At 38.8% G+C, this 24,801-nt stretch overlaps 2 protein-coding genes across 2 annotated transcripts; both read right to left on the reverse strand.

Moving 5' to 3' along the window:
- Positions 1–4,056: 4,056 nt before the first annotated feature.
- On the reverse strand, positions 4,057–11,766 carry pde9ac (phosphodiesterase 9ac). The gene is made up of 18 exons (XM_062419156.1): positions 11,698–11,766; positions 9,934–10,004; positions 9,150–9,227; positions 8,729–8,772; positions 8,513–8,567; positions 8,188–8,258; positions 7,903–7,990; positions 7,702–7,783; positions 7,540–7,614; positions 7,282–7,368; positions 7,090–7,194; positions 6,876–6,958; positions 6,458–6,614; positions 6,155–6,268; positions 5,655–5,759; positions 5,376–5,504; positions 5,193–5,288; positions 4,057–4,107 (listed from the first exon to the last, which is right to left on the reverse strand). The coding sequence occupies exons 1-18, from the start codon at positions 11,764–11,766 to the stop codon at positions 4,057–4,059; spliced, it is 1,560 nt and encodes a 519-aa protein (XP_062275140.1).
- Positions 11,767–15,722: 3,956 nt separating this feature from the next.
- On the reverse strand, positions 15,723–21,761 carry hepacama (hepatic and glial cell adhesion molecule a). The gene is made up of 7 exons (XM_062419803.1): positions 21,665–21,761; positions 18,785–19,159; positions 18,230–18,511; positions 17,054–17,144; positions 16,722–16,789; positions 16,478–16,548; positions 15,723–16,135 (listed from the first exon to the last, which is right to left on the reverse strand). The coding sequence occupies exons 1-7, from the start codon at positions 21,759–21,761 to the stop codon at positions 15,773–15,775; spliced, it is 1,347 nt and encodes a 448-aa protein (XP_062275787.1). The 3' UTR covers positions 15,723–15,772.
- Positions 21,762–24,801: the final 3,040 nt, after the last annotated feature.

A 24,801-nucleotide genomic window follows, 5' to 3' on the forward strand; every position in this document is an offset into this window, starting at 1 on the left:
TTGAAAGATATTAACACACAAAACTTCTACATAAATGGTGGCTTTAAGTCGAATATCTCTCTGGAACATCAAAAGACAGCTCAGAGTCTCCTTTCATTGTCATATATTTTGAGGATAATGACACATCATTAAAATACCTGAACAAGATTTTCTTCATTTGTTTAGAGTCCCAAAATGTCAAATCTGACAAAAAAACAAATTATCTCCTTATTTTTGGGTCTGTAATCTCTAGCTGATTCTATATAAGTGAGCTTATTATTATTATTATTATTAAAGAAAATTACATTGCACCACACCAGTAAGGTCATTATAAAAACACATTATGAAGAATGTTTTATACCTGCGAAGTTAAACACTTTGTTTTAGTTTGCTTTGATTCCTGTTAAAAAAAAATTCTATGCAGAAAAAATAATAGGGGAGCATTTCTATAGATCCACTTTTACATGTACCTCATGTACAGTAATAAGTGAATAAATCTCCAAGTTTTGACTACTGACTGTGAGGTAACATGGATTATGTTCCAAACCCCTGATCAAATGTCACTGTAAAAGATACCATACTTTCTTTTGCATGCAAGGTAAATTGTCATGCAAAGCCCATGAAAGAATAATCAAACACTCATCAACCCCATCAATGAGCTTTTGAAACATATACAGTGTTCACTTTCACGTCAGCAAACAGGCCTGGAGAAGTTTTGTGGTAGTTTAACAATATGTGACACATCAAGGCAAAGACAATGAACAAAGGGTTTTAGATATCAGTTACTTTAATTAGTACTGCACTCATACTTTACAGGCTGGGATTCCCAATCTGAGAGATTAATCTTCTGATGTAGGATAGAAATGCGAACAGATCATGAAAACATCCAAATGTTTTGCACGCAATTTCATGTCAGTCATTTACAGAGGATATTAAATTAAATATTTTAGCAAACTTTCTTTGTCATAAACAAGCAAGACAATCAAAAGCACAAAATATTAAAGTCATGCCTCAACATGTCACTCAGAAACTCCTTTTACTTCGCAGTGCTTTAATTATTGGCCTTGCAGCAGAGTGCAGTGCAGAATCCTTTAGACAACATGTTGTTTAATCAGAACATTCCTGCAGGCTAATGTCAATACAATCTTTCATGGTATGTGGAGGAGGTGATGGGTAATTACATTAATTCAAACAACATGTGAACTCAAATATGTTTACCCACTTCCTAGATTTCTCTCATCGTACTATAACTGCAATCACAACATGTGGTCGAGTGTTCTTTTTTTTATTTTTATTGCTTTGACATCATCAACTTACAAGTAGTGCTGGAGACAAATATGCACACAAAAGATCACATTATTCCAAAAGAACCCATCAGACCATTACCGTAATATGTGAATAAATAAATATATAAAAAGTGGTGAAACTTAGATAAACCTAACTAGAGAAGTGAAATTGAAGTTAATTAATTCTTTTGAATGCACGAACACACCTAAACAAAAAGATGCAGAATAAATAGTGTCTTTGGTGATTCATAGTGTGAGTTATTCTGTATTATTAATATAATTTCATCACAACTACTGTATGTGGGTGGTGTGTAAGATGAGGCCAACAGGTTAGGCAATAATCACTCTGGAGTAATTATAGCCAAAAAACACAGTGATAAAAACACTGGAATAGCTGGAGGAAAACCACCCAGCTCTGATATGGCTGAGAGGGAAACGGGTGATAGAGATGGGCGTAGTGCGGGTTGAGATAAGTGGCACCTTTGGGTGATACACAACTGGATAACTATTCATATTTCAACACATGTTGACTGTATTCTAGCCCTCTAGTCTGAAATGCGGCAATAAAATGTGTCTGAATCAGGATGATGGGACATGAATAACTGGAATGTTTTCACAACATATTATGACCCAGCCTTTCACATGGGCTCGAGTAAAGCATCTATCCAGGATTTTAAAAAGGATGAAGAAAGATTTACAGTTACGTCAGAACAGAAATTACTCTGAATTAAGATTCAGGTACAATGTGGTGTTGATACTACCAATTTTGCTTGGTTAAGTAATGATTAGTTAAAGGGAATCAAACGTACAAAATTCTGGTCTTTATATGTTACCACATTTATTTAAATAGTGACTTGCTGTGGTGTGTTATGGCCGTTGTTCATTGACAGCATACTTATAATTAGCAGTAATATGATTAATATGAAATGTGGAAAAATGCAAAGCATAAAAAAAGGGTTAATTTATATCCATTAGTTGTATTATAGGGCACAACACCAGGTTTACTTTAACTTATTTTTAAAGAACATTGGTTAACATTTATTGTTCTTAAATGTGCTCTATTTTCAAAGTGACAGTGGATAGATACTGTGTGTTAACTAAACTTAATGTGTAAAGATGTGACAGATGAACAGACATATAAAGCACAGTTCTACATATATTTTCAGATGTAAAAACACTTACAGAATGAATTGTGAAACATACTTGGAACTTACAATTTGGGAAACATATGCCTCTATGTGGCTTTTTAGAGACTATATGTAAAATTATTTACTGAACAACTTATTTGTTGTGAAGAAAAGCTTCTTTGGAAAACACTCTCACAATGTCACCATGCACCATGTCAATCAAACATATTTATTGCTACGGAGAGGTGAAAACAAATCACTTTGACATAATATATTTTTCTACTGGAAATATTTTGTGGGGGGAAAAATCATCATTTACTGTTTATGCAAACCATTTTCCTGATCCCTTTAGGTCTTTATACTTATAGTCCAGCAATTGTGTCTTTAAAAATGCATGGTCATCAGTCTCAAAAATAATGTTTTACTTGAAATTTGTTGTCAGCGAAACCGGTCTTTTAAGCTCTTGCAGTACTATGAATTGAAAATAAAAATGAATAGAGAGAAACAACAGAAACACTATAAATATACAGGGAGGTCGCCAGGTCCCCTCTCTGTTACATCCAGTGCAAAAGTCTAAGTCAAAGTTCAAGATATGCCACCTTGATGCCTAAGTTTAGTTCAGTATGTAGCCAAGCAGTCTCTTTTCTCTTCCTCCTGTTCCATCTCTCCATCTGTCATCTTCACAATGCAGCGCAGAATGTCTTCACCAAGGCCTCATTCATGTTTTGTAACGTCTTTCCTGAGTTTGATCACAAAAGAAGAATCCTGCAATAAAACAAGAGCTTCAATTAGGCGGAGAGAAACAGACAGGCTTTAAGGTGGAAAGCTGAGACTAAAACTAGGTTTAAAGAACAACTCATTGACAGAGAGTTGTGCCTAGATCAGCACAAACCATGCCTGACCACCAAAAGATTGTCCACCACAGAATAAGGCTGTTCGACTGAAGTTGCCCTAGAGCTGTGAGTTAGAATTGGCTTCCCTCTGCGGAAAGTCAAATCTCACCCCGAGTCTAGTGGCAACTTCATTCTAGTTCTGTGGAAAGGTTCAATGTGAAATGGAAAAAGAAAGGACAACATGTTATAATTTAAATTCAATTGTTATCTTGTCATTGTCAAAAAAAAAGAAAGGTCACATTGTGTTTAAGATGGATCGAATGAGCAACTTTTTCATCACTTTGTTTTCAGTATTTCGGCAGTGACAGTCAAACTTATAATGACAACTGCAATATTAATCTTTTGAAGGATACTATTTAAGTCAGGTATTAGTTAGTTTAAATAACTTTAGTCATTTTTGTAGGATTTCTTTTACCTACAAAAACATTTCCATCTTTCTTTCTTTGTAACATTACTAAATAAACTTGCCAAGAATTTCTTATGCCAAACCAATTTAGCTTGAGCTTCCTGAAGGGATTACTCAGTTGTTTTTTCCTTTTTTTTGAGTGAATCGATAGGAACCTCTTAACTTAAAATTCAAACCCAAAGTGATGAATATGGTGCACATTCCTAAAGGTCTGGCTTTTGTAGATAGAGTTCAGTACAGAGAAGATTTGCTTTGGAGGTTCCAGAGAGAGCGGCAGAGACAGAGAGCACTAAACACTAAAGCACAGCCAAGGGGTTACTTGCTTTTACTTACACAGATACCACTGCACTCACTCACTGCAGAGCTTACTTCTTCTTCCCGCCTAATGACATATTTTCAGTTTTTTTCTTCTGTGCCTCATTGAACAAAAGACACACCTTTATGTTAGCAAGTGGTTTGATGGGTGTGTATGCATGTGTGTCCATGCACTGTATGTGTGTGTGTGTGTGTGTATGTGTGTGTGTGTGTGCGTGTGTGTGTGTGTGTGTGTGTGTGTGTGTGTGTTTGTGAGTGTGTGAATGTGTGCGTGCGTGTGTGTGTGTGTGTGTGTGTGTGTGTGTGTGTGTGTGTGTGTGTGTGACCCCACCCATGTGAAATTGCAAGACCGATCATTCATAGGGTTTGGTAGCTCCAGGTGAAAAGCTTAGATGACAATTAGCTTGGATCTGTTGACTAAATACCTCCTTCTCATTGCAGGCATCCTGTTACTGCTATTGCTTTAACCCTTTACCCTTTGATTAAGCACCTTAAATGCTAGGGTTGAAGTCTCCTCCAAATTAAATTAAATTTGGTGTGTCCACCCACGCAAAAATGCTTGTTTGCAACCATAAAGGAGTGTTACTTTTGGCTTTTGACACTTTTTTTCTGTCACTTTTTTCCTATTTATGCTTATTATTCCTATTTATAACTATCTGCAAGTATTTGCAGGCTTAAACCTGTCTTTATTTTAGCCTTGTTCACTGTATCCTATAGTGCCACAATAACAAAAAGCAATATTGTGATAATTTCAGTTTAATTTCAGTTTTTTAAAAACATTATTTATGTTGCCAAATTGCACATTGTGACACATCTATGTTTAGTGTTCACAGTGTTCTGTTTTCTATAGTATCATAGAGAATATATGACTAGTGACAGGTGATTTATTCCAACTCATCTGTCATCTCTTGAAAAAAGGTAGCTTGACCGTGCATTTCCCCCATAGATAGATAGATAGATAGATAGATAGATAGATAGATAGATAGATAGATAGATAGATAGATAGATAGATAGATAAATAGATAGATAGATAGATAGATAGATAGATAGATAGATAGATAGATAGATAGATAGATAGATAGATAGATAGATAGATAGATAGATAGATAGATAGATAGATAGATAGATAGATAGATAGATAGATAGATAGATAGATAGATAGATAGATGAAAATAATAGGTTCTACCTCTGTCATGGCATCGTCTATCTGTTTCAGCTCCTCATAGTGGTCACGAGAGTCTCTCAAAGGCTGAACCATGATCTCTTCAATCTGAGGGAAAAGCTGTCGGAAAACACCACAGTGTTTAAAGGACATACACTTTAAATCAAGTGTTCATAAAGGCACACATCGGTTGACAGCTGGTCCTACCTTCATGACAGTTTCAAACATTGGGATGAGGACAAACTTGATAAATCCAATCTGAGCAGTGGGTTTGGTGACTTTATCTCTGTCCATGAAGGGGGCTACAGGGAGACCCTCAGACTTCTCCCTGTCACTCTGGGAACCATAGAAGGGGAAATATTATCATTTGATGCAGTAAGTTTCACTTATCGTTGCTTACAATGTAAAGAATCCTTAAACTTGAGTTGACTTCATGGAGGAAGATCATGGATTTAGGCATAAAGTGAATGTTTAGGATGAGGTCACCTGCATGAAGTACTCCTCCAATAGACAGTCCACCCATGGCTCGGCTACCTCAGTTGGCCTGACTTCGTTGGAAATATCACAGCACTTGATCAAAACCATCTTCAGCTGAAAACACAAACACACACATGTAAAAAAAACAACAAAAAAAACACCACCACACACACACACACACACACACACACACACACACACACACACACACACACACACACACACACACACACACACACACACACACACACACACACACACACACACACACACACATACACATAACAGAATATAAAGGAGAAATGGATTCATTTCCACATTTTCCACTGTATTTCTGTAACCACTTTCTCAATTACGCTAATACAATCCCTGTGGCTTCTGCTCATTGTAACACACTCAAAAGGGTAAATTCCTTCTTTTGCTGAGGTCAAATGTATAGCACAGTACAGTAAACAGCTGGTGTCAGCTGGAGATGTAATGTGATCTTGTCAGGCACAAAGTATACATACACATGTCACATGCTCTTCATTGGTGAAGTCAAAGTTGTCCACTTTTTGCTTAAAGGAGTCCAGAATCTCCCCGTGTCTGGCCATGTCAGTGGCCAGAATGAGGGTGATAATTGCCTGGAGACATAAAAGAAAAGTCAAAGTCTAATGGTTTGCATGAAAACTGGTTTAGATTTTAAGTTAAATAGCCTTTAGATAAGTGTGACAAGAAAGTCAAATTACAATTGAACGTAATGTGTTTGTCATAAATCTGAATTAATTCTGCCTTTCCTGCTCACTAGCGAGACTTTTACATGCATTTTTCACCTGTCGAATCTGTTTGAATGCCTCAGGATCCACATTTGCAAAGATATTGCACTCAGGAAGAGAGAGGATCTGGAAGGCCACAGCACAGTGATGGTTCTCCAGTGGAGAGATGTCGTTGTATCGCACCGCCAGCTCTGTGCGGGCATTGATTTGGTAACTGATAGATCGATGACATGGATGAAACAGATGGACTTAAGATGAATGGATATATTCTCACGGTTTCCTCGATAAGAGAGGTTCTCACCTGCCAAGACTCCAACATGATCATCTAAATCGGTGTGTTTTCATACCTAAACTCTCACCATGCTGAACTAGTTTCACAGTTCATTGACAACAGTGTTATGTAAAAGATGTCAAAACATACTGGGGTCAACGCTCTATCTTTCGACACCCCTACAGACAGAATAGCGAGTCTTACGTGTTGTTGTAGCCGGGGTGGTCCAGGTCATGACACACTGCAGCTGTCATTAAAATGCCCATATCTGTGAGAGTCAGCTTCTCCTAGATAACAGTATTGATCAAAGGAGTAGCATTACAAAATGCAAAATGCCCAATGTTACATAATTTTGTAAAAGTGTATGTTGAATGGTAGATGATTCACTTGATATCCTACCCACAAACATACACCTCACCTGTAGGTTGCAGAGGTGAATCATGCCATACATCATCTGACTCACGCAGAAGCAGTGACGGAAGTTGTGGAAAGGGTTGTTTCGGTAGTTCTCCTGAATGGCCAACTAGAGGACGGAAAAAAAGATTTATTAACTGTGAAGTACAGATTAGAAAACAAACATGTGTGATGCTTCTGCTCTCTTTGACTTTACCAGCCAACGTTTTAGTGTGATGGGGTTCATGTTGAATTCTTTCACCAGTCCCAAGTCATGGTACATATACTCCAGACAGCTCAGCATCTGCAGCCACAAAGGAAGAGAAAGCACATTCAGTTTGAATATGCAAAAAACCCCAACAATGCTAATATAGACATAAAAATCACAAAAATATACATGTTTGTAGTCCATAAAGACAGGTCAGATAAATGTCAGTTGGATGAATTGGAATAGAAATAGCTGAAGTCAACAAACCTCATTGTGTTCCCAGTGCCAAACATCAAACGTTGGCTTCTTCAGTGCCTCAATCGTCTCCTGAGACAGTGTGTACTGTGGATGTCAAGCCAAATAGATAAAGTCACCTTTAGATATTCAGAAATGAGCTTAAATAGTAAAAAAAAAAGGAGACAGACATACCTTTGGATAATTGGGGACATCTCTTCGAGGAGTGACCTTCTTCCCATCATCTGAGAAGTTGTATTTGCAGGGGCAGTTTACTCTTAAGTCAAAAGGAAAGAAGACATTGTGAACTTTGAATTGATATTACATGATTGGGTTTCTATTGAAATCAGAAGTAAAAGTATAGTAGCCTAATGTCGAACTTGATCTTCATTTCACCTGCCACCGCCTCGTGAAGTCATCTCATCTCGTAACTTCTTTAGATCATTTTTACACTTCTCAATCTCCACCACCTTTAGGCCTTCCACTGAAACAACAAGGAATATCACCATTTGGCTTACATTTGACGTAGGTGAAGGTGTGTTAGAAACCCTTACTTTTAATTTGGGAATGTGCCTGCACTTGAATTATTTCCTGTTTATTGATATCTTAGGTTTATCGCATTTAAATATTTTTTTCCCCATATGATCCCTTTAGACAGATGACATAAAGTGTGCGTCTTACGTTCCACTCTCTTCTCCAGCATGGCTAGCCTGTTGGTGACCTCCGTCTTCAGCTCATTGATGCGAAAGGCCCTGTGATAGGAAACAAATGATATTTCATATGGTTCATTGGGTCTAAATGACAAAACCAAACTAGAACATAAATGACAGTAGGTGAAAGAACTTGTTGTTGTCTGATTTAACTTGCCTCCATGGGTTGCAGCATGTATTATGACTGGACTGGTGTGTTTGAAAGGCACCAGTGTCAGGTATGAGTGTGAGGTATGTGTGAGGGTGGGGAAGGGCAGGCTTCATCCATAGCATAACATAAACAACTGAGGTGTTACCTGCTGAACTGCTCAGCCACCTGGGACAACACGTTCTGAAACATGTCCTCCTTCTCTGCAGACATAAATACATACCTGGTAAATCATTGTGAACAGCAATCACGCTGTCATGTTTGGTATTTTCAAAGCTAATCATTACTTTCACAGTAGATGTGTTGTTGATACATGAATGTATGTGTGCTTGTCAGCTAGTCAAAGCTGTTGTAGACACTTTACCTCCAAGTTGACCAGTAGACAGGGGGACGACTTTGTACAGAGAGCTGTGAGGAGACCAGATGTGCAATTATTCTTCTTAATTCTCAACAGAGCAGTTTGCTTATATTACTTTTTTGCAAAGAATTACAGTTTAACAGTTGAATTCTACTGAGTTTATAAACCGTTATACATTTACAGAGTTAACAAAACAATCTCAAGATTATTTAGTAGCTGTTCTGTAGATATGAGTGAAAGCACCAGATCTTATTGTTTTGTCACTGTGTCCAATGTCAAGAATGAACTTTCATTCTCATCTTAAGACTGTTTGTCAAAAGAGCCTCTGAAAGGAAGCATAGATTTAACAAAACAAAAAAAGATGACATGAGTGACATGTAATCATAGATTAAAATATTAATACAATATCACAATGATGCTGGGTTACTTTGGAGAGTTGGTGGGCATGGTGGGATCTATGGAGACCAAGGCACCTTCTGGATCCACCATCATGATGGCAGTGTTCCTGTGGTAAGATGATGATAAGGAGACACAAAAACTAAGTTGAATTCAGTCCCCTTGACTCTTTCATATTATATTTTAAATTGTAACGTCTTTATTGAGTTTTTTCTTAATGTTTAAATCATGTTTGATATTATTAGAGTGAAACAGAAGTGATCAACATTTATGTTATAAAAGTTACAAAAAACAGGTAAGTGAGAGCACCAGCTTGTGTTCTTGCTGTGTTGCTTTTATGTTATTGATTGTACAGCACTTTGGTCAACGGTCGTTGTTTTAAATGTGCTCTATAAATACATTTGCTTTGATTTGATTAGATTAGTAATAACACCCTAAGTGGGATAACTTTTTTAACCCTAACCCTAACCCAAACGAAGGATGAAAAAAGGCAGATGAGGACTACATGTTGCTTTTATCATTTATCGTCTGCTTTGATGTGCATGCCTAATGCAAAGTGTCTGACTCATAAGTACATTCAAATATTCCCTTACTGTGTGGATCTACTCCAAAAGCTTTTCTGTCTTGATCTATCATGGGTTAACGTGCCAGGAAATAATCTTACTTTGTTTTTTGGCAATCATGCCCAGAGACAAGAGATAGGGAGCAATGGGAACTGACTGTCCACATGAATGAAATAAATGAGCAACAAACAAACAAGTGAGCAAATAATGATGAATATCTGAAGATTAAATCTAAAAGCAGGTGAAACAGACCTGGGAATGTTGGATGAGGAACATAGAAGCTCCTTGATGTCGCAGGGACTGCAGTGCCGACTGAACACCACCTGTGAGAGACACACAGTTCTTTTATTGGTTCATCAGGTAAATTCTATTGGTTCTCCTTTTTGTATTAATGCAGACACAAACAATTGAGCATGTAGCAGTGATATTTAATACAAATCAAATTCACACATCTAGGAGAAAGCTTGTTCTGTGGTCTGTTCCTCAAATGGGACACAGCAGATTCAGTGTATAAGGTTTTCAAAGGCACACCTGGACACGAACAGCTGCTGTGGTTTTGATATAAGGCCTCAGTGTTCTGACAAGGAAGGAAGATGATCAAATTTCATATATCTTTTAAGCGAAAAAGTCACACAGGAATGTTAAGGTAGGTTCGGTCTGTTGAATAAATGATTGAATGAGGTCAAGTCAGCAGAGAGAACAATGTGAAAGAAGTGGACAGCTGGAGTTTGAGAGAAGATAGCAACATTATCCATGGCTGTCATGCAAAAACAAATCACTCTATATTACGAGACTCACTACAGCATATGCACACATATAGAAAAGGGGTGTATGCATATACCCTGTGCAAGAACTGCAACCTTACATCTTGAAGCCAGCAGGTGTAGCAGACAAACATTCAGCCTCAGGCGTGGGGCTCTTGAACAGACATGTGTCATTGCCAGCTCTCTACTTGAAGCACTCTACATCACCAGATCAGCAAATGTTTCATTTATCTGTACCTCAGTATGTTTGGAACGCTGAAACATGAAACTCGAGCAAGAAACCATTTGTCATGACTGTTTAAATGATCCCTCGGCTGCTGCTATGTTGTCGGTATGATCTAAAAAGCTGTGTTATACTGTATGTTGTACTTTTTCTGTTTAACTTAATTGAGGCTTCTGGAAACATAAATGTGAAGACAAAAAGACATCTAAATCCATATTTTCACCTACATTATGTACCACAGAGCTATAAGGTAGCAGAAATGAATGCTGGTGTGTAAGCTGTTGACAGCAACAGGTGTTTGGTTCTGTCAGAAACACCTGTAAAGCAAACTGCTCTGCATCACAGGCTAATTTTAGCACTTCGTCAGGTGAGGTTGGTCCTCTGGGAGTACCAGCAAGTGTGAGTCAAGAAGGTAAATTAAACATTGAATTATTTAAATGCCATCGTTTAAGTTATTAAAAGATGTGTTTAATATTTTCTAATGCTGTGAATTTCTGAATTTACTGTTTCAAAATGAAAAAGAAAATCATTTGAATTTACTGAATTGTGATGTGTGAATTGTGATGTTTTATTTATGTTTGCATTCCTTTTTACATTTATGTCAATTGTTTTACAGCTTGACATCAACAGTTTGATACTTAATCCATATGCAAACACAGTTGTGATTAAAAGAAAAGAAATCACCTATTTTCATCAGGTGTGTTTCTTATATATTCATTGTATGCATTTATATCTAATTTTATAACACATTTTACAGGCTATTTCTATGTCTTTGTAATCACATAATTGAAGTCTGTACATGACTGCATATCTGCAGTTTTTACTGCCAAGAAATTTGATTCTGTAAAAAAATTTCTTTTTTTTTTCTCAAAACCAGCTGATCTGACACAGCAGAGAAGACATTACTAAAATGTGTAATGTCACACTGCATTTTTCTAATAGAAAAGGGGAATGAACCTTATTTTGGCAAATCAAAACAATAAAATAAATAAATAATGAATTAAAACTTTTCACTATAATTGTACCCACCTTTTGTACCTTCCCATCCACATCCAAATAAATGGTTTTTGGGGCATAGGAGGAGGAGCTGGAGCCCATGTTGACCTCCCTCTCCTCACTTCCACGCCCGTAGTGATTCTGGTTCGGATCCCTGATAAAAAAAAACTTGAAGAGCCGACACCCAGGGTGTTTTTCTGAGGATACACAAGGTAAAAAATGAGTGGAGGATAACACATTTCCTAAATACATTACACTAATTCCTAATTAAATTCCCAAAAAAAAGACTTGAGAAAAGAATGAAACATCAGCGACAGGTGAGCATCCTAAGTTATCTGTCAATATATTTGAAATTACATAATTTTTTATGTATGTTTCATCTTCAGATGAAAGAAACAACTAAATCAAAGAGGCATACGTGTTACCAAAGAGCATCTTAAACTCATGTATAAAACATGATGAAAAAATGTCTATTTGCATACACTTTACACAGTCCACAGCAAATTTCCAGAAGATTTAGTTTGAATAAAATTGAAAAAAAATATGCATGTAGTAAGGTTAAAAACTCTCAGTCAAAATAATTCACAAAAAGCAACAGCACATCTGCTATACTCACAGTATCAGCAATGCAACTTCCCCTGTGGAGACTGGCGGTAATGTCCCAGATGCTGAGGATGGAGCAAACTCATATGCAGACACACACGGACCCAAAACACAGCATGCAAAGGGAAGCTACGGCTACAGAGAGAGAGGCTGTGAGCGATGGAGAAGGTGAGGTAGGGTATGTGTGAGGGAGCCAGAGGGGTATCAAGTACTATGAATATAACTGGCACTCTTACTGGTTGCCAAGGGACTGTTACTATGGTGAAAAATAAGTCAACCCTAATGTCTTAAGTGGCACAGGGTTTTTACCTGCGGTCACAAACCACTTATATACATAGTCTGATTCACTGTATCTGAAACACACAAGCATTATGTGTCTGTGGGGCTTTATCAAAAAAATTGTTTACTACACTGTTATCTGATTAAAGCCAGAGAAGGGCAATTATATTATACCTGTGGTCTGTTGAAAACAGCTACTATTATTGGTCCAAAAGGCATGTAGTGCAGGAGCAAAACACTGATTAGACTAGTCAAAGATGGAAAATCATACCTTATCAGGGGGAGTAGCCACTTGTAGCCTCTATATATATATATATATGTATATATGTGTGTGTGTGTGTGTGTGTGGCTGTGTTTTAAGTTAATCTGAGAAACATTTGTGTTTTTGATATCTGTGTGTGTTTGGCTTACCATCCCCAGTCCACTCATCCACTCATTGTTGAGAACAGGTCTAACAGATGGTTTGGTCAGATGAGTTCAGCAGAGCACTTGAAAAGATTTCAGAGTGTGTTTTATTTTTAGCAGTAATTCCTAATTGATCATGTGGGGAGTAAAATAAATATATCAAAGCACATGGCCTAATAACATTTCCTTTTATGATTTCAGTCAATGTTAGGGACTTATGTATTTAATTTAATGTCAATTTAATTTATATTGCCCCAAATTATAAACTTGGCTCATATGGCTCAAAGGACACACACACACACACACACACACACACACACACACACACACACACACACACACACACACACACACACACACACACACACACACACACACACACACACACACACACACACACATACAAAAGCCTTTTAAAGGGAATAAAAGGAGAAATTTCAAGTAGACCAACAGAGGAGTCTCTGGTGCATGATAGACAGACATGCTATAGGTTAATGTAAAGAGTAGGCAATCGGAAAAACAGAATGACAATAATAAATAAATTGAGCACATAGTACATTAAGTAAATGTAGAGTGTTATAAGTTAAGGAATTTCAGGAAAAATGACAAGTAACTTCCAGCAGCTGTAGAAAGCTGGTACCGCATTGATGACAAACACTGTTTTGTCCTTCTACCTGCTACACTAAAACGTGCTGTACAAGGGAATTAATTATCTGCTTCTGCTATGGCCTAGACACATACACACACAAACACAAAGCCTAGATAAGAGCTTTCCAACAATAAAGTCACCCTCCTCTACTGGGAATTTCACATCAGCAGGCTAGTGTGAACAAGGACATTAGTGAGAAGGCTCTACCAGGCAGGAAGAGGAGGTAATTAATTAGAGATGTAGAGCATCATACAACATCTCTATTCAACTCATACCTCACTCCCCACATGAACACACACACATACACCCAGTGCTGCTTGCACACACACGATCCTTCTCCCCAGAGTCTAATTACCCTTAGCGTTACCAAACTCCTCTACCACATTGGATGTGGAGCACAATTGGAAAAACTTTGTGACTAATACACAAAATGTGAGATCAAAATACGTTAAAAGCAATTTCCAAAGCAATCAATAAGAATGGTCCTCTTTCATTATCTGAGGACATTTCATTCCCGTTTACTGTTAGCTACAAGTGATTATGCACATGTTTGTGCGCTTGCTAGCCTGTGCCTTTTGTGTGCGTGTATGTGTATTCATGAGGCTGTGTACCAAAGTGTTTCAAACAGAACAAAGAGCACGAACCCCAGATCAAAACAGGTGGATCTGATTGCTTATGAAACCGCAAGACTCATCACACCTTCAGCAACCGAAGATACATTTCAGGATAAAAGCACTAAATGAAACCATGCAGATTTTCATGACAAAAGATGTGCAGCTGGACATCTGAAGAGAACACATTATCCTGATAATAGTGATGCACCAGGCCACTTTGTCTGTTTGTGCATACTGCCGCCCTCACAAGCTTATAACTGAATATAGTTCAGAACATCCTTTAATCTTTAATCTTTTTATTCCATGCTTACTGTTTTTTTTAGCAGTGGACAGAATAATATGCAATGCTCTGATGATAAAATAAACCACATATTAAGTGATTATTACCCCTATATGTGGATACCGCTGCCATCTACTGTAAACTCATTTGGACATATTATGAAACAGTTTGTCCACAATCAAGAATGCTTCTATTCATAGTAAACTGAGTGGAGACTACATGATTGCACGGCCCATTTTAAGTTAAGATTGATTATAGATATTAAGTCTATGACCACACATAATTGATTTAAAGTCTCCTGTTGAAGTTGATTAGTCCACATTAGGTAACCTCATTGACCTTTTAATATTAGGTAACTGAATATCTACTTTGTCATTATGCTTTGTTTAGGTGAAGCAAAAGGACTTAATGGTAATATGACATCCAAGCATAAAACTCATCATGGTGCAACAAAATGTCATATCTCAACTGCTACACATTATTTTATTCTTATGGTTCATTAAAAGTTACGGAAAAGTGGTTAAGGTAAACATTTATTTAGAGGTTAAATCCACCCTTTTTGAACTACTTCGTGACCAGCATTCACTGAAGTACAGTATCAAAAGAAGATGTATGGGTGACACCTAATGGACTAAAAAGGAATTACGCTTGTACAAGACAGGACTCATTTAACACATAATGACTTTGATGTTTGGTGTGTGTGCAATATAACAATAGTAAAATTGTAGTAACAAACAGAATGAATAAATAAACGCATGTAGTTGAAGCTGTGGTGGAGAATATTACAACACTGATAACACACATGATACCAACTATTTGATTTTTTATTACCTTCAGTTATATAATGACCTAACAAAGACAGTACAGTTTGGGGTTTAATTGTTGAAAGGGAAACAGGGCAAAACATCCCAACCCCTTAAAACTTACATATGTACAGGCACTTATAAAAGTTCCCAGTAAAATTCACAATACATCAATATATATACCAGAGCTGGAAATTGTTCACTGTCTCAGCATCATATACATAATATACCATATGATGGTGGACAGGAAATACTTTTTCATATCACAGGATATCATCAAAAGACTACAGAAATACTGTGCATAGCCATGGAGAAATAGATAATGGACAATGGAGTTAGCTGAAAGTGGGCTCATCTCTTATCCTAGTGCATCAAATCCATTATCCTCATGGCAGGATAAAACAAACTATACATGTACTTTACATATCACAGAATGAAAGCCTATTTCCCAGGAATGCTGAGAAACATGCGGTCGTCACTGCTGGGGTGGACAGTGAGTCTGATCGCTGGGCTCTACACAATCTGCCTCTACGGGCATGTGGCTAGTTGGGATGCCCACTGGTGGACGAATCTTTCGTATCGGGCTGAAACTGCGTGGAGATGAACCAGGAGAGTGAGCAGGAGAGCCGACAGGGCGTAGGGGAGGACCTGGAAGGGGTTGTGTGAGAGGTTGTGCCAGTGGAGAGGGGCTACGTGGGTACCTGCGTGGGGCGGTCCAGATGGGCCGCTCAGTTCTGTTGGAAGAGGGGGGTAGGACTGGTGCATAGGTAGCAGGGATGCTCATTTCTGATTGACTGAAGGTATTGCCAGAACACTCTTCCAAACGCTCAAGGGTCTCCTGAAATAAGATGATGTGATACATGTTAGAGTCATTATCAGCTGTTGTGTTTTATTTAAGATAGATGAAGCCACAATTTTTTGTAAACATGTGGACTGGGGCATGTTTTTCATTGCTGCAAAGCTTTCTACAACAATCCAAATATACGAAAATGGAAATTTCAACATTTTAAAAATTCTTTACATACAAATTATATACATACATATAAAATGTAACCTTGGATTATTTACATTCATTAACATTAATTGAAATCATGAATCATGTTATGTTCTCTTGTTCAAGGTAACATCCCTTTGCTCTCTGAAAGCTCAATTAAGGATTAATCACCCAATAATCACTTACATCTTCATTGAGAACATACAGTGGCATGGGACTCCTTCGGCCAAGTGTGGATGGTTTGGGGACAACATCAACTACAAAAAATTATAACATTTTAAAAGCATGGAATATTTGAAACATATATACATATAAAAACTATCAATATAATGTGTGTGTGTTCGGTGTGTGTGTGTGTGTGTGTGTGTGTGTGTGTGTGTGTGTGTGTGTGTGTGTGTGTGTGTGTGTGATCAAGAACACTGTTGCTCACCATCGTGGCCATTTTCACTCTGCTCCAGATAGATGGGAGCTCTTTGGGGGACAGGTCTATGTTTCTTTCTATAGAAGGAAAAACAGATTAAAGCACATTGAAATCTTGAGGTTTTAGTAAAGCTCCAGGTCACTGTGTTGATCACTTTTCCAGTGGAGTACAGTGACACTGTTGAGCTACTTAAGATTCTAGGCACATCCTCAAGTGCAATATCAAAGCCAATGAGAGAGAGAGAGAGAGAGAGAGAGAGAGAGAGAGAGAGAGAGAGAGAGAGAGAGAGAGAGAGAGAGAGAGAGAGAGAGAGAGGAAAGAGAAGAAAGAGTGGCTCTCACTTGGATGGTTTCCAACAGGCACACACTGTCACCAGGGTGATTAGGAGGAATATGCCCCCGGTGGACAGGATGATGTATAGCGAGCTCCGTCCTAAACAAGAGTGATACAGAGAGATGGCAAGAAAGAGAAAGAAAGAAAGAAAGAAAGAAAGAAAGAAAGAAAGAAAGAAAGAAAGAAAGAAAGAAAGAAAGAAAGAAAGAAAGAAAGAAAGAAAGAAAGAAAGAAAGAAAGAAAGAAAGAAAGAAAGAAAGAAAGAAAGAAAGAAAGAAAGAAAGAAAGAAAGAAAAGAAAAGAAAAGAAAAAAAAGAAAAGATTGAGAGATCTGTGTTAACACGTCACTCATGTCCGGCACATTATCCACTGCTTTTAAAGAGGCTCAGGTAACTGCTCAAAAAGCCAACACTAGATGGACTAGATGATTCACTCTCTCCAGCCTCTGCATCACTAACTTTTTCACATTTTTGACAGTGGAAAAGTAAAGTTTGTTTTCTGTTTTCAAGGCAAGAAATCGGTTATATTGGAAGATCCTATTTTTCTTTTAAACTGTAAGCTTTTAATGAAACGTGGCCAGAATATGCATTACCCAAAATTAACATTACATTTTTTTCTACACTGTTGGTGAAATCTTATTCAAGTGCAGTGAAGTAGCACATTAGTGTAGTCACTTTGAGACTTTGTGCTGTGTGCAGAGGGAACAGAGAGCAGTCTGAGCGCAGGCAGCACATCACAGTACAGCAATAATGAAGTCAGGATTACTGAGATCCACTGAGGCAAAGCATCCTCCCCACCTGCTTTCTTTTTCTGCTCCCTCCTCATAAATAACTGTCCATTCATTGGATTAAACTATCTCTCCCTCTCTCTCCCCCTGCTTGACGTGTGGCTGTATACTGGCGCCCAGTAACAACTTCTCTCAGCCAACTCCGCTGTACTAATAGCCTAGATTTGCACTTGTTGTAAACAACAATGTCAGAGAGGCAGACATGCTTGACTACGAAATGATAATTGTTTTTTTCTTGCTACTGGAAATGGATTGCTGTTTTCATTATCAGCTTGGTTGGCATAGAGCAAGGAGATTGTAATTCCCAAAAACAATCTGATGTTTACCATTATCTCTCCAGCTCAAACATAAACTTATATCATAACTTGAGATCCTACCGGTGTAACATGCCACCTACTGTAGACAGTGAGCCTGACAGCCATGCTCCTCATGCTGCTGATGGGGTTGTCCACTGTGCAGGCGTAAATGTCATCGTCTGACATCAAAACACGCGTGATGGTCAGCACCTTTTGGTCATGTGAAAGCTGCAGGCGTGAGTCATTGGTCAGCACCGTGCCTCCCTTCAGCCAATTGTAGATGGGCTTTGTGCCATTATCGTGGGAACAGTGCAGGTTGAAATGCTCGCTGTATTCCAGGACAGATGAAGCCATCATCTGGATGTAAGGTTTGGACACAGGAACTAAGAATGACAGGATAAATACATGGGGGGCTTCAGATTGAAATTAAAATATATTAGAGACTGACTTTTAGTTTTATAAGAACAACTGATAAATAAATGTGGTTGTAAGATTTCTTAAAAAGAATACCACCAACACTGTGAATCACTCTGTATCGTGTTCTTGACAAGATAATGTATTTTCAATTTGAATTGATTTTCTGTTAGCTGGTAACTCCTCCTCAGTGTCCTGCTCCGATTGCTCAGATATTTTGAAAAGTGAGTAATTCTGCTTACCATCCACAGTGAGCTCAATATAGTGCTCTCCAGTGAAGGTGTCATCTGTGATGGAAATCTCCACTTCGTATGCCCCTTCGTCTGACAGCTGCAGGTTGTGAAGCAGCAGCGAGCCATTCTCAAACACCAAGATCCGGTTGCGATACTCTGGCCTCAGGTTCCCTATGATGTCGGTTCCTATGGACTGCACAACAGTGATAGGTTTCTCTTTGTCCCTCTTGAGCTGCCACTTAATTACAGGCTTGTCGGAGCTGCTGCTGGAGTAGCTGACTGACAACAGGGCCTCTTTTCCCACCGTGCCCCTCACCAACTGTGTTTGGCTGGTCACATTGACCCCTGACACCTCACCTGGAAAAATGGCAAAGAGGCAGTGAGCTAAGGAGCAGATAGAGAGAAGTACAGGAATAGTAGAGTGTTACAGAGTAAACAAAGGGCAGCCCCTGTACAGCCTTCGATGCTTCAGTGAGCACAGATAAGAGGAATAAACAGTTCATGCAAAATGAAACAGTAGAGGACAGAAACACACTAATTACTGCTACACTAATTACTACTATTGTTGCTATGACAAACATATATGAAAAATCTGAGTATAGCAAATAGACATGGGTGCATGGCGCACACCAGATGTAAAAAGTGAGTACATTCATACATTTTGAAATACTTTCATTTTAGTTGAATACGTCTCATTTGTGAGACGTTGTCTTTCCCACCACTACATGGAAATGGTGGATTGCCTTTTATTCTATCTTATATATTTGTATGCTGTAGTTAATTTTAAGAATTAGTTTTTAGAAATCTGTGAACATGACACAAACATTTGAAATTCCCCAACAGTATGTTAATGTGACCACTTAAAACATTGAAATAATTTTATCAGTAATTTTGGTATAATTGGTACTTGGTAAACTTGCTAAAACATTTAAAGCAGCATTTTAGCTTATGATACTGTGGTAGGAAAAGCACAGGTGTCACTAATAACATTAAAATAACTCTGTTCTATTACTGTGAACTAGTAAGCCAGGACAGCTATGTATATATTACTATTTATAACTTTGCTTTTCCCAATGTAAAATGTTACCTGTGAAAAAGTCCTATAGGTTATTTTTCCAATATGACATTGCTGCATTTTACAATATTTAATTTGTTGCCTTTGTGCTGTCACAAAGGGACTTCATGATTTATTCCTTTGTCCAAGATGTTATTTTTTTATTTTTGATGCAGACTTAATGATCATAAATTTTGCAAGTTTTTGCTTTAATACAGCAATTAGTCAGCTCACTGTATGCTATGCACCCGCATAGTGTTCACTTGGGCCCATGATGGCTAGTCACGTCTTGATCACTAATCTGCTTTTCACAAACTCCCCCCAGGAATTCCTTTTGACCCCCCGTAGCGAACAACTAATACACTAATTTTGAAATTTGTGCTCCTCAATTATCCTCTACCTCCCATAGGGATGCAGGGATGAGGTATTACAGTCTGAGCCACATTTTATCCTTTATGGTGGAGCCATGTCTTGGAAACCAAACACAGCGAAGCTATTATGTTCACAGTAGAGGTTCCTATAACTCTCTGTGCCGCTGGACACATGGAGGTCTAAACATTGGCTGTGGGCCTGTGAGAGGCATCCTACTGTTGGGCCTCAAGAACAACCTAGATGAGAGGGAGGGAGAGAGAGAGAGAGAGAGAGAGAGAGAAGAGAGAGAGAGAGAGAGAGAGAGAGAGAGAGAGAGAGAGAGAGAGAGAGAGAGAGAGAGAGAGAGAGAGAGAGAGAGAGACAGAGAGAGAGAGAGAGAGAGAGAGAGAGAGAGAGAGAGAGAGAGACAGAGAGAGAGAGGAGAGAGAGGGAGAGAGAGAGAGAGAGAGAGACAGACAGAGAGAGAGAGAGAGAGAGAGAGAGAGAGAGAGAGAGAGAGAGAGAGAGAGAGAGAGAGAGAGAGAGAGAGAGAGAGGAGAGGAGAGAGGGATAGAGGAGAGGCAGTTAGCAGGGCATCGCCTCATTGCCGTGGTAACCATTTGGTCCGCCTGACAGGGGTTGCCAAGGCGATAAGACAAAGGGCATGATTGTTGGAACTAGTTTCCTCCCTTGAAAAGAGTGAGAGAGGGTGAGAAAGAGAGCGAAAGAGAGGGAGAGAAATACTCTTTGTCATTGGTGAAGTTGGAGATAGACACAGAATCCAGTGATTCTACCAAAACTGGCCTGGTTGGTTAAACTGGGCCCTTGGTACGGATCACAGAATCCAGTCACACATATTAAACCAAAATCACCAAGTTCTTAATGTTTGACATCGCTTTTTCTCACCCACAAACTCATCCAGAGCTTCCTTAGTACAAAAAGCAGGCCATGTCCTTTTCAACAGCTCTTCACAAAACTTGATATCATCACACTTAACCTGCATGTCCTCGTTCTTACATACCTACAATGGCCACTCCAGGCTCCTTTGAGCATGTGATGGGGGCCCAGTTTAGAGCACCACACATGAACTAATCCATTGTGCAACCAGCAAGTGGTATGGAAGGACAAGAAAAGAAAAATCTGCGACAAACCTGGATTAACTTTACTAGACAAACAGTAAGGATGTTACTTTTGATATGGCTTTTAAGTGACACAGAGTTTTTTCTAAAGCCAGTTTAAACAAAGACTGTCACCCAAGATTGTAAAATAAGACAAAAATGTTAAGACAAAAAATAGGTTAATTGAAATGAGAGTAAATGAACAGGCCCATCCTGACTTTGTCTTTATATGTTACCAACTTGTCAGAATTTCACAATTAAAGAAAAAATCAACATGCTTTCTGCCATTCATTTGAAACATGGCACAGTCTCAGTGAGATCCTTTATCCTCTGACTTCTTTGAAAGCAAAAAATGTTTGGACTTACCTGTGAAGAGAAGGAGGAGGAGGCCAAAGAGCGTCAGTAGTGGAGGAATGTCAGTAAAACTGTCGCCTGTAGAGGAGGTCTTCCTCTCTACCTTCATCTTGTGTCTTGGGCAGAGTCTTTCTCCCACTTAGTGAGCATGGTTTATCCACCCTGGGCACGTCTCTACGAATCAACACTCTCACCACTGCCTGCCTGCCTGCAACACTGGCCTCTGCCTGGTCACACTGAGCCCCACTCTCCTCACAGCACCCCAGTCAGAGCCAACAACAGCCAACTGTGTGTGTGTGTGTGTGTGTGTGTGTGTGTGTGTGTGTGTGTGTGTGTGTGTGTGTGTGTGTGGTTCATGTGAGACAGAGACATAGTGTAGATGAGCTCCTCTCTTCTTCTCTACATTGCCTTTCAAAAAAAGGGGCTCAAAGAAAAATCTTTGCTTTTTTTGGCAGTTATTTAAACACTTAAAGTGTTTGTTTATTTCTTAAGACTCCTGTAAAATAAGTTCTGTCTTTTTTACACTCTAAGTATAGTCTCACTGTAAGTAATAAAGGAGTTGAATGCAATATTGAGTTGAGCTACTTTGCAAAACTTCCTGCTGGGAAGAACAACTTCAGCCAAAACAGCGGCTCTAAGAGGAGCCCACTTAAAATGTCTGAGTTTGAAAAACAACTCACTTCCCCCCTCTTTGGCCCACCTTTGTCACATTATGCAAACTCTTCTCTGGATTGGAGGCTCACAATAAAACCACAATCTGTCACTTGGCAACCAACCCTGCTGTTGACCCACACATATAGCCCTGAGGCATTTTGCTGCTGGAGGGTACAGTACCTGTCAGGTATGTACTGCATGGTATCATATCTGTATGAGAGGTGCATGATAATAAACGCAACAAATAGGAGGAAACAAATGAAAGGAAAGTTGTTATACCCAGTTTGACCTCTAGGTGGTGTAGAAGCTACATTAATGCAGTAAACTGATGGTGGAGAAATTACATTTTGACAATAAAGTTGTGGCTTTTATTGCAAAACTATTGCTATTTTTGCTTCCTGGCCTTTTACTATTCAATATGCATGTGAAGAAAACAGTAAACCACATGAGTCAAAATATGTAAAAGAAAAGGAAAACATGCTCTTCAAGAGTAAGACAAGAAGTCTGACAGCGAGGAGTCAAAATACAGTATGTTGAGTTGAATTTAGTAAACTCTAGTGCTACACATATTTCTCCTGACTGCCAATCTACCACAGGCTTCAAATATCCCACATACTTAGACTGTCACTGTCAGTATTTTAGACATGACATGAGTATGCGTAATATCTGCATCAGTCATCAGTCATTTGTACTGTTTTTACAGATAAAGGCATTAGCTTGTATACACTGATGAGTCAATTGCATTATAAGTCATGTCTCCCACTTTGGGAAAGTCTTTTGTGTTGATTTTTTTTTTGAGCATTTTGTTTGACTACAAAAGGAGGGTTTATGCAGAGGAGGAAGCACGGTTGATAGAAAGCTCCAAGAATGTGGGAGCAGCTGCCACTCTCCCAGGACTCCTGTGTAGTCGGCCATCAAAGCCAAACCTCTCCCCTCCACCTCTGCCCTCTGTAAAAGAAGCACCTCCCTCTTCCTCTCATCCTCTAACACACTCTAAATCAAGGGGTACACTTTCCAGTCAATAAAGGATTGGAGAGGGAGCACAGACAGGGCCTGTGTACATGTATTATGACAGGAATGATTGTCACATTTAGCCCATAAAAAGACTGATGTCATCCTGCATGGTTCACACAGTGCAGGTTTACAAGTAGATGGGCACAATCAAGATGTGAAAAAAATGTGGCTGCAGTGTGAAGCTGATATCACATCTTCTAAATGTAAATCAATGATTTTACAGTGTTACTGATAGTGTTTTTTTTACAGGGGTGACATTAAAGACGACTCACTTCTATCCTCTTATCTCTACCAAGTTGTGCAACCTACATAGCAATTAAAAAAAACACTGTATTTTCTAAGATGGTGAGGCCACAGGAATAACCACTCAAAAGCAGATAATTGCGCCCCCTGTTGTTTGTCCTGGCTCATGCATCTCTAATTACCACCCAGGAGAGTACAGAGATCTTTCCTCACTGACAAGCTTTCTGAGAAAGAGAATAAACTAACCAAGCAGATCTTTCAGATGATCTTCTCCTAAAATAGTCCACAAAAAAGGAGTGGGCAGACAATTATTCTTTGCTTTACTATGGTACTTTGAAAAAGCTACCTTGTGCTTTACAAATGTGCTCACATGACACATATGAGCAGCTATTTAAGACCTGAACCAACACACTTTTCAGGCTCATTTTTTGAAAACCTGTCTTTTCCCTTATTCTCAGAATTCAATCTACAGCACCAAGTGGGTGTTGTGCTATGTTTGGAGGTGTGCATAATATTGATTGTTCACCCACAGTCATTAAAGAGACAGGAGAACGTGGCCATGGCACCTCTGGGACTGAGTAGGAGAGAAGAGAGAATAGGTCCATATAAAACCCATAGAGGATGTGTATGAGAGCGTGGCGGAGGAGGGATGTCAGCCTGAGAAGGAAGTGCTTTGCACTCTGCAAAACCACTGAGACTCATGTTGGTTGTCCTATCTCTACAGCTGGTGACACAACCGACATCCCATATCTGTGTGTGTGTGTGCACAAGAGTTAGAGTGAGTGACTTGAGTGGGATCTGTGTACTAAAGTATGAGTTGTGTTTTTTTCCTGTGTGTGAATGCATGTGCAGTTTGGGTTTGTGCAGTGTGCTGTATGGCTCAGATGTGTGTGGGTGGGCTGAGTGGGAGCACTGGGAGACTGAAGATGCTCGAGCCTGTTTCTCATAAAGTGAACAAGACTGCCCCAGCAAATGAAGCAAAATGATCTTATTCTTTTGTGATTTAATATTATTATATTATTATATTGCAATAAAGGTAGGCTGTGTATTGCGAAATATTCTACAGGTACACATTACTCAATGGCGTGGGTGTTTTTGAAAATGCACCTATTGACACCATACATCTTATAGCTTCATGCCTTGAGGCTTTGTAACTGTGCACAATCTAATTATCTAACTAGCCCATTTTATGGCTATAATTATTGTGGAAAAACTTAATTAATTTGTAAAGTGTAACT

The sequence above is a fragment of the Scomber scombrus genome, chromosome 5 (assembly GCF_963691925.1).
Source record: "Scomber scombrus chromosome 5, fScoSco1.1, whole genome shotgun sequence".
NCBI lineage: Eukaryota > Metazoa > Chordata > Actinopteri > Scombriformes > Scombridae > Scomber > Scomber scombrus.

Excerpts from the sequence above, each read along its gene's own strand:
- pde9ac (XM_062419156.1), bottom strand. The coding sequence starts at position 11,766 with ATGGGCTCCAGCTCCTCCTCCTATGCCCCAAAAACCATTTATTTGGAT. Across the intron at positions 7,991-8,187 it reads GCTGGAGAAGAGAGTGGAAC|TGGAAGGCCTAAAGGTGGTG; the intron begins GTAAGACGCACA and ends TTGTTGTTTCAG. Across the intron at positions 7,369-7,539 it reads GGCACTGGGAACACAATGAG|ATGCTGAGCTGTCTGGAGTA; the intron begins GTTTGTTGACTT and ends TTGTGGCTGCAG.
- hepacama (XM_062419803.1), bottom strand. The coding sequence starts at position 21,761 with ATGAAGGTAGAGAGGAAGACCTCCTCTACAGGCGACAGTTTTACTGAC. Across the intron at positions 18,512-18,784 it reads TATTGAGCTCACTGTGGATG|TTCCTGTGTCCAAACCTTAC; the intron begins GTAAGCAGAATT and ends TGTCATTCTTAG. Across the intron at positions 16,549-16,721 it reads GAGTGAAAATGGCCACGATG|TTGATGTTGTCCCCAAACCA; the intron begins GTGAGCAACAGT and ends AATTTTTTGTAG.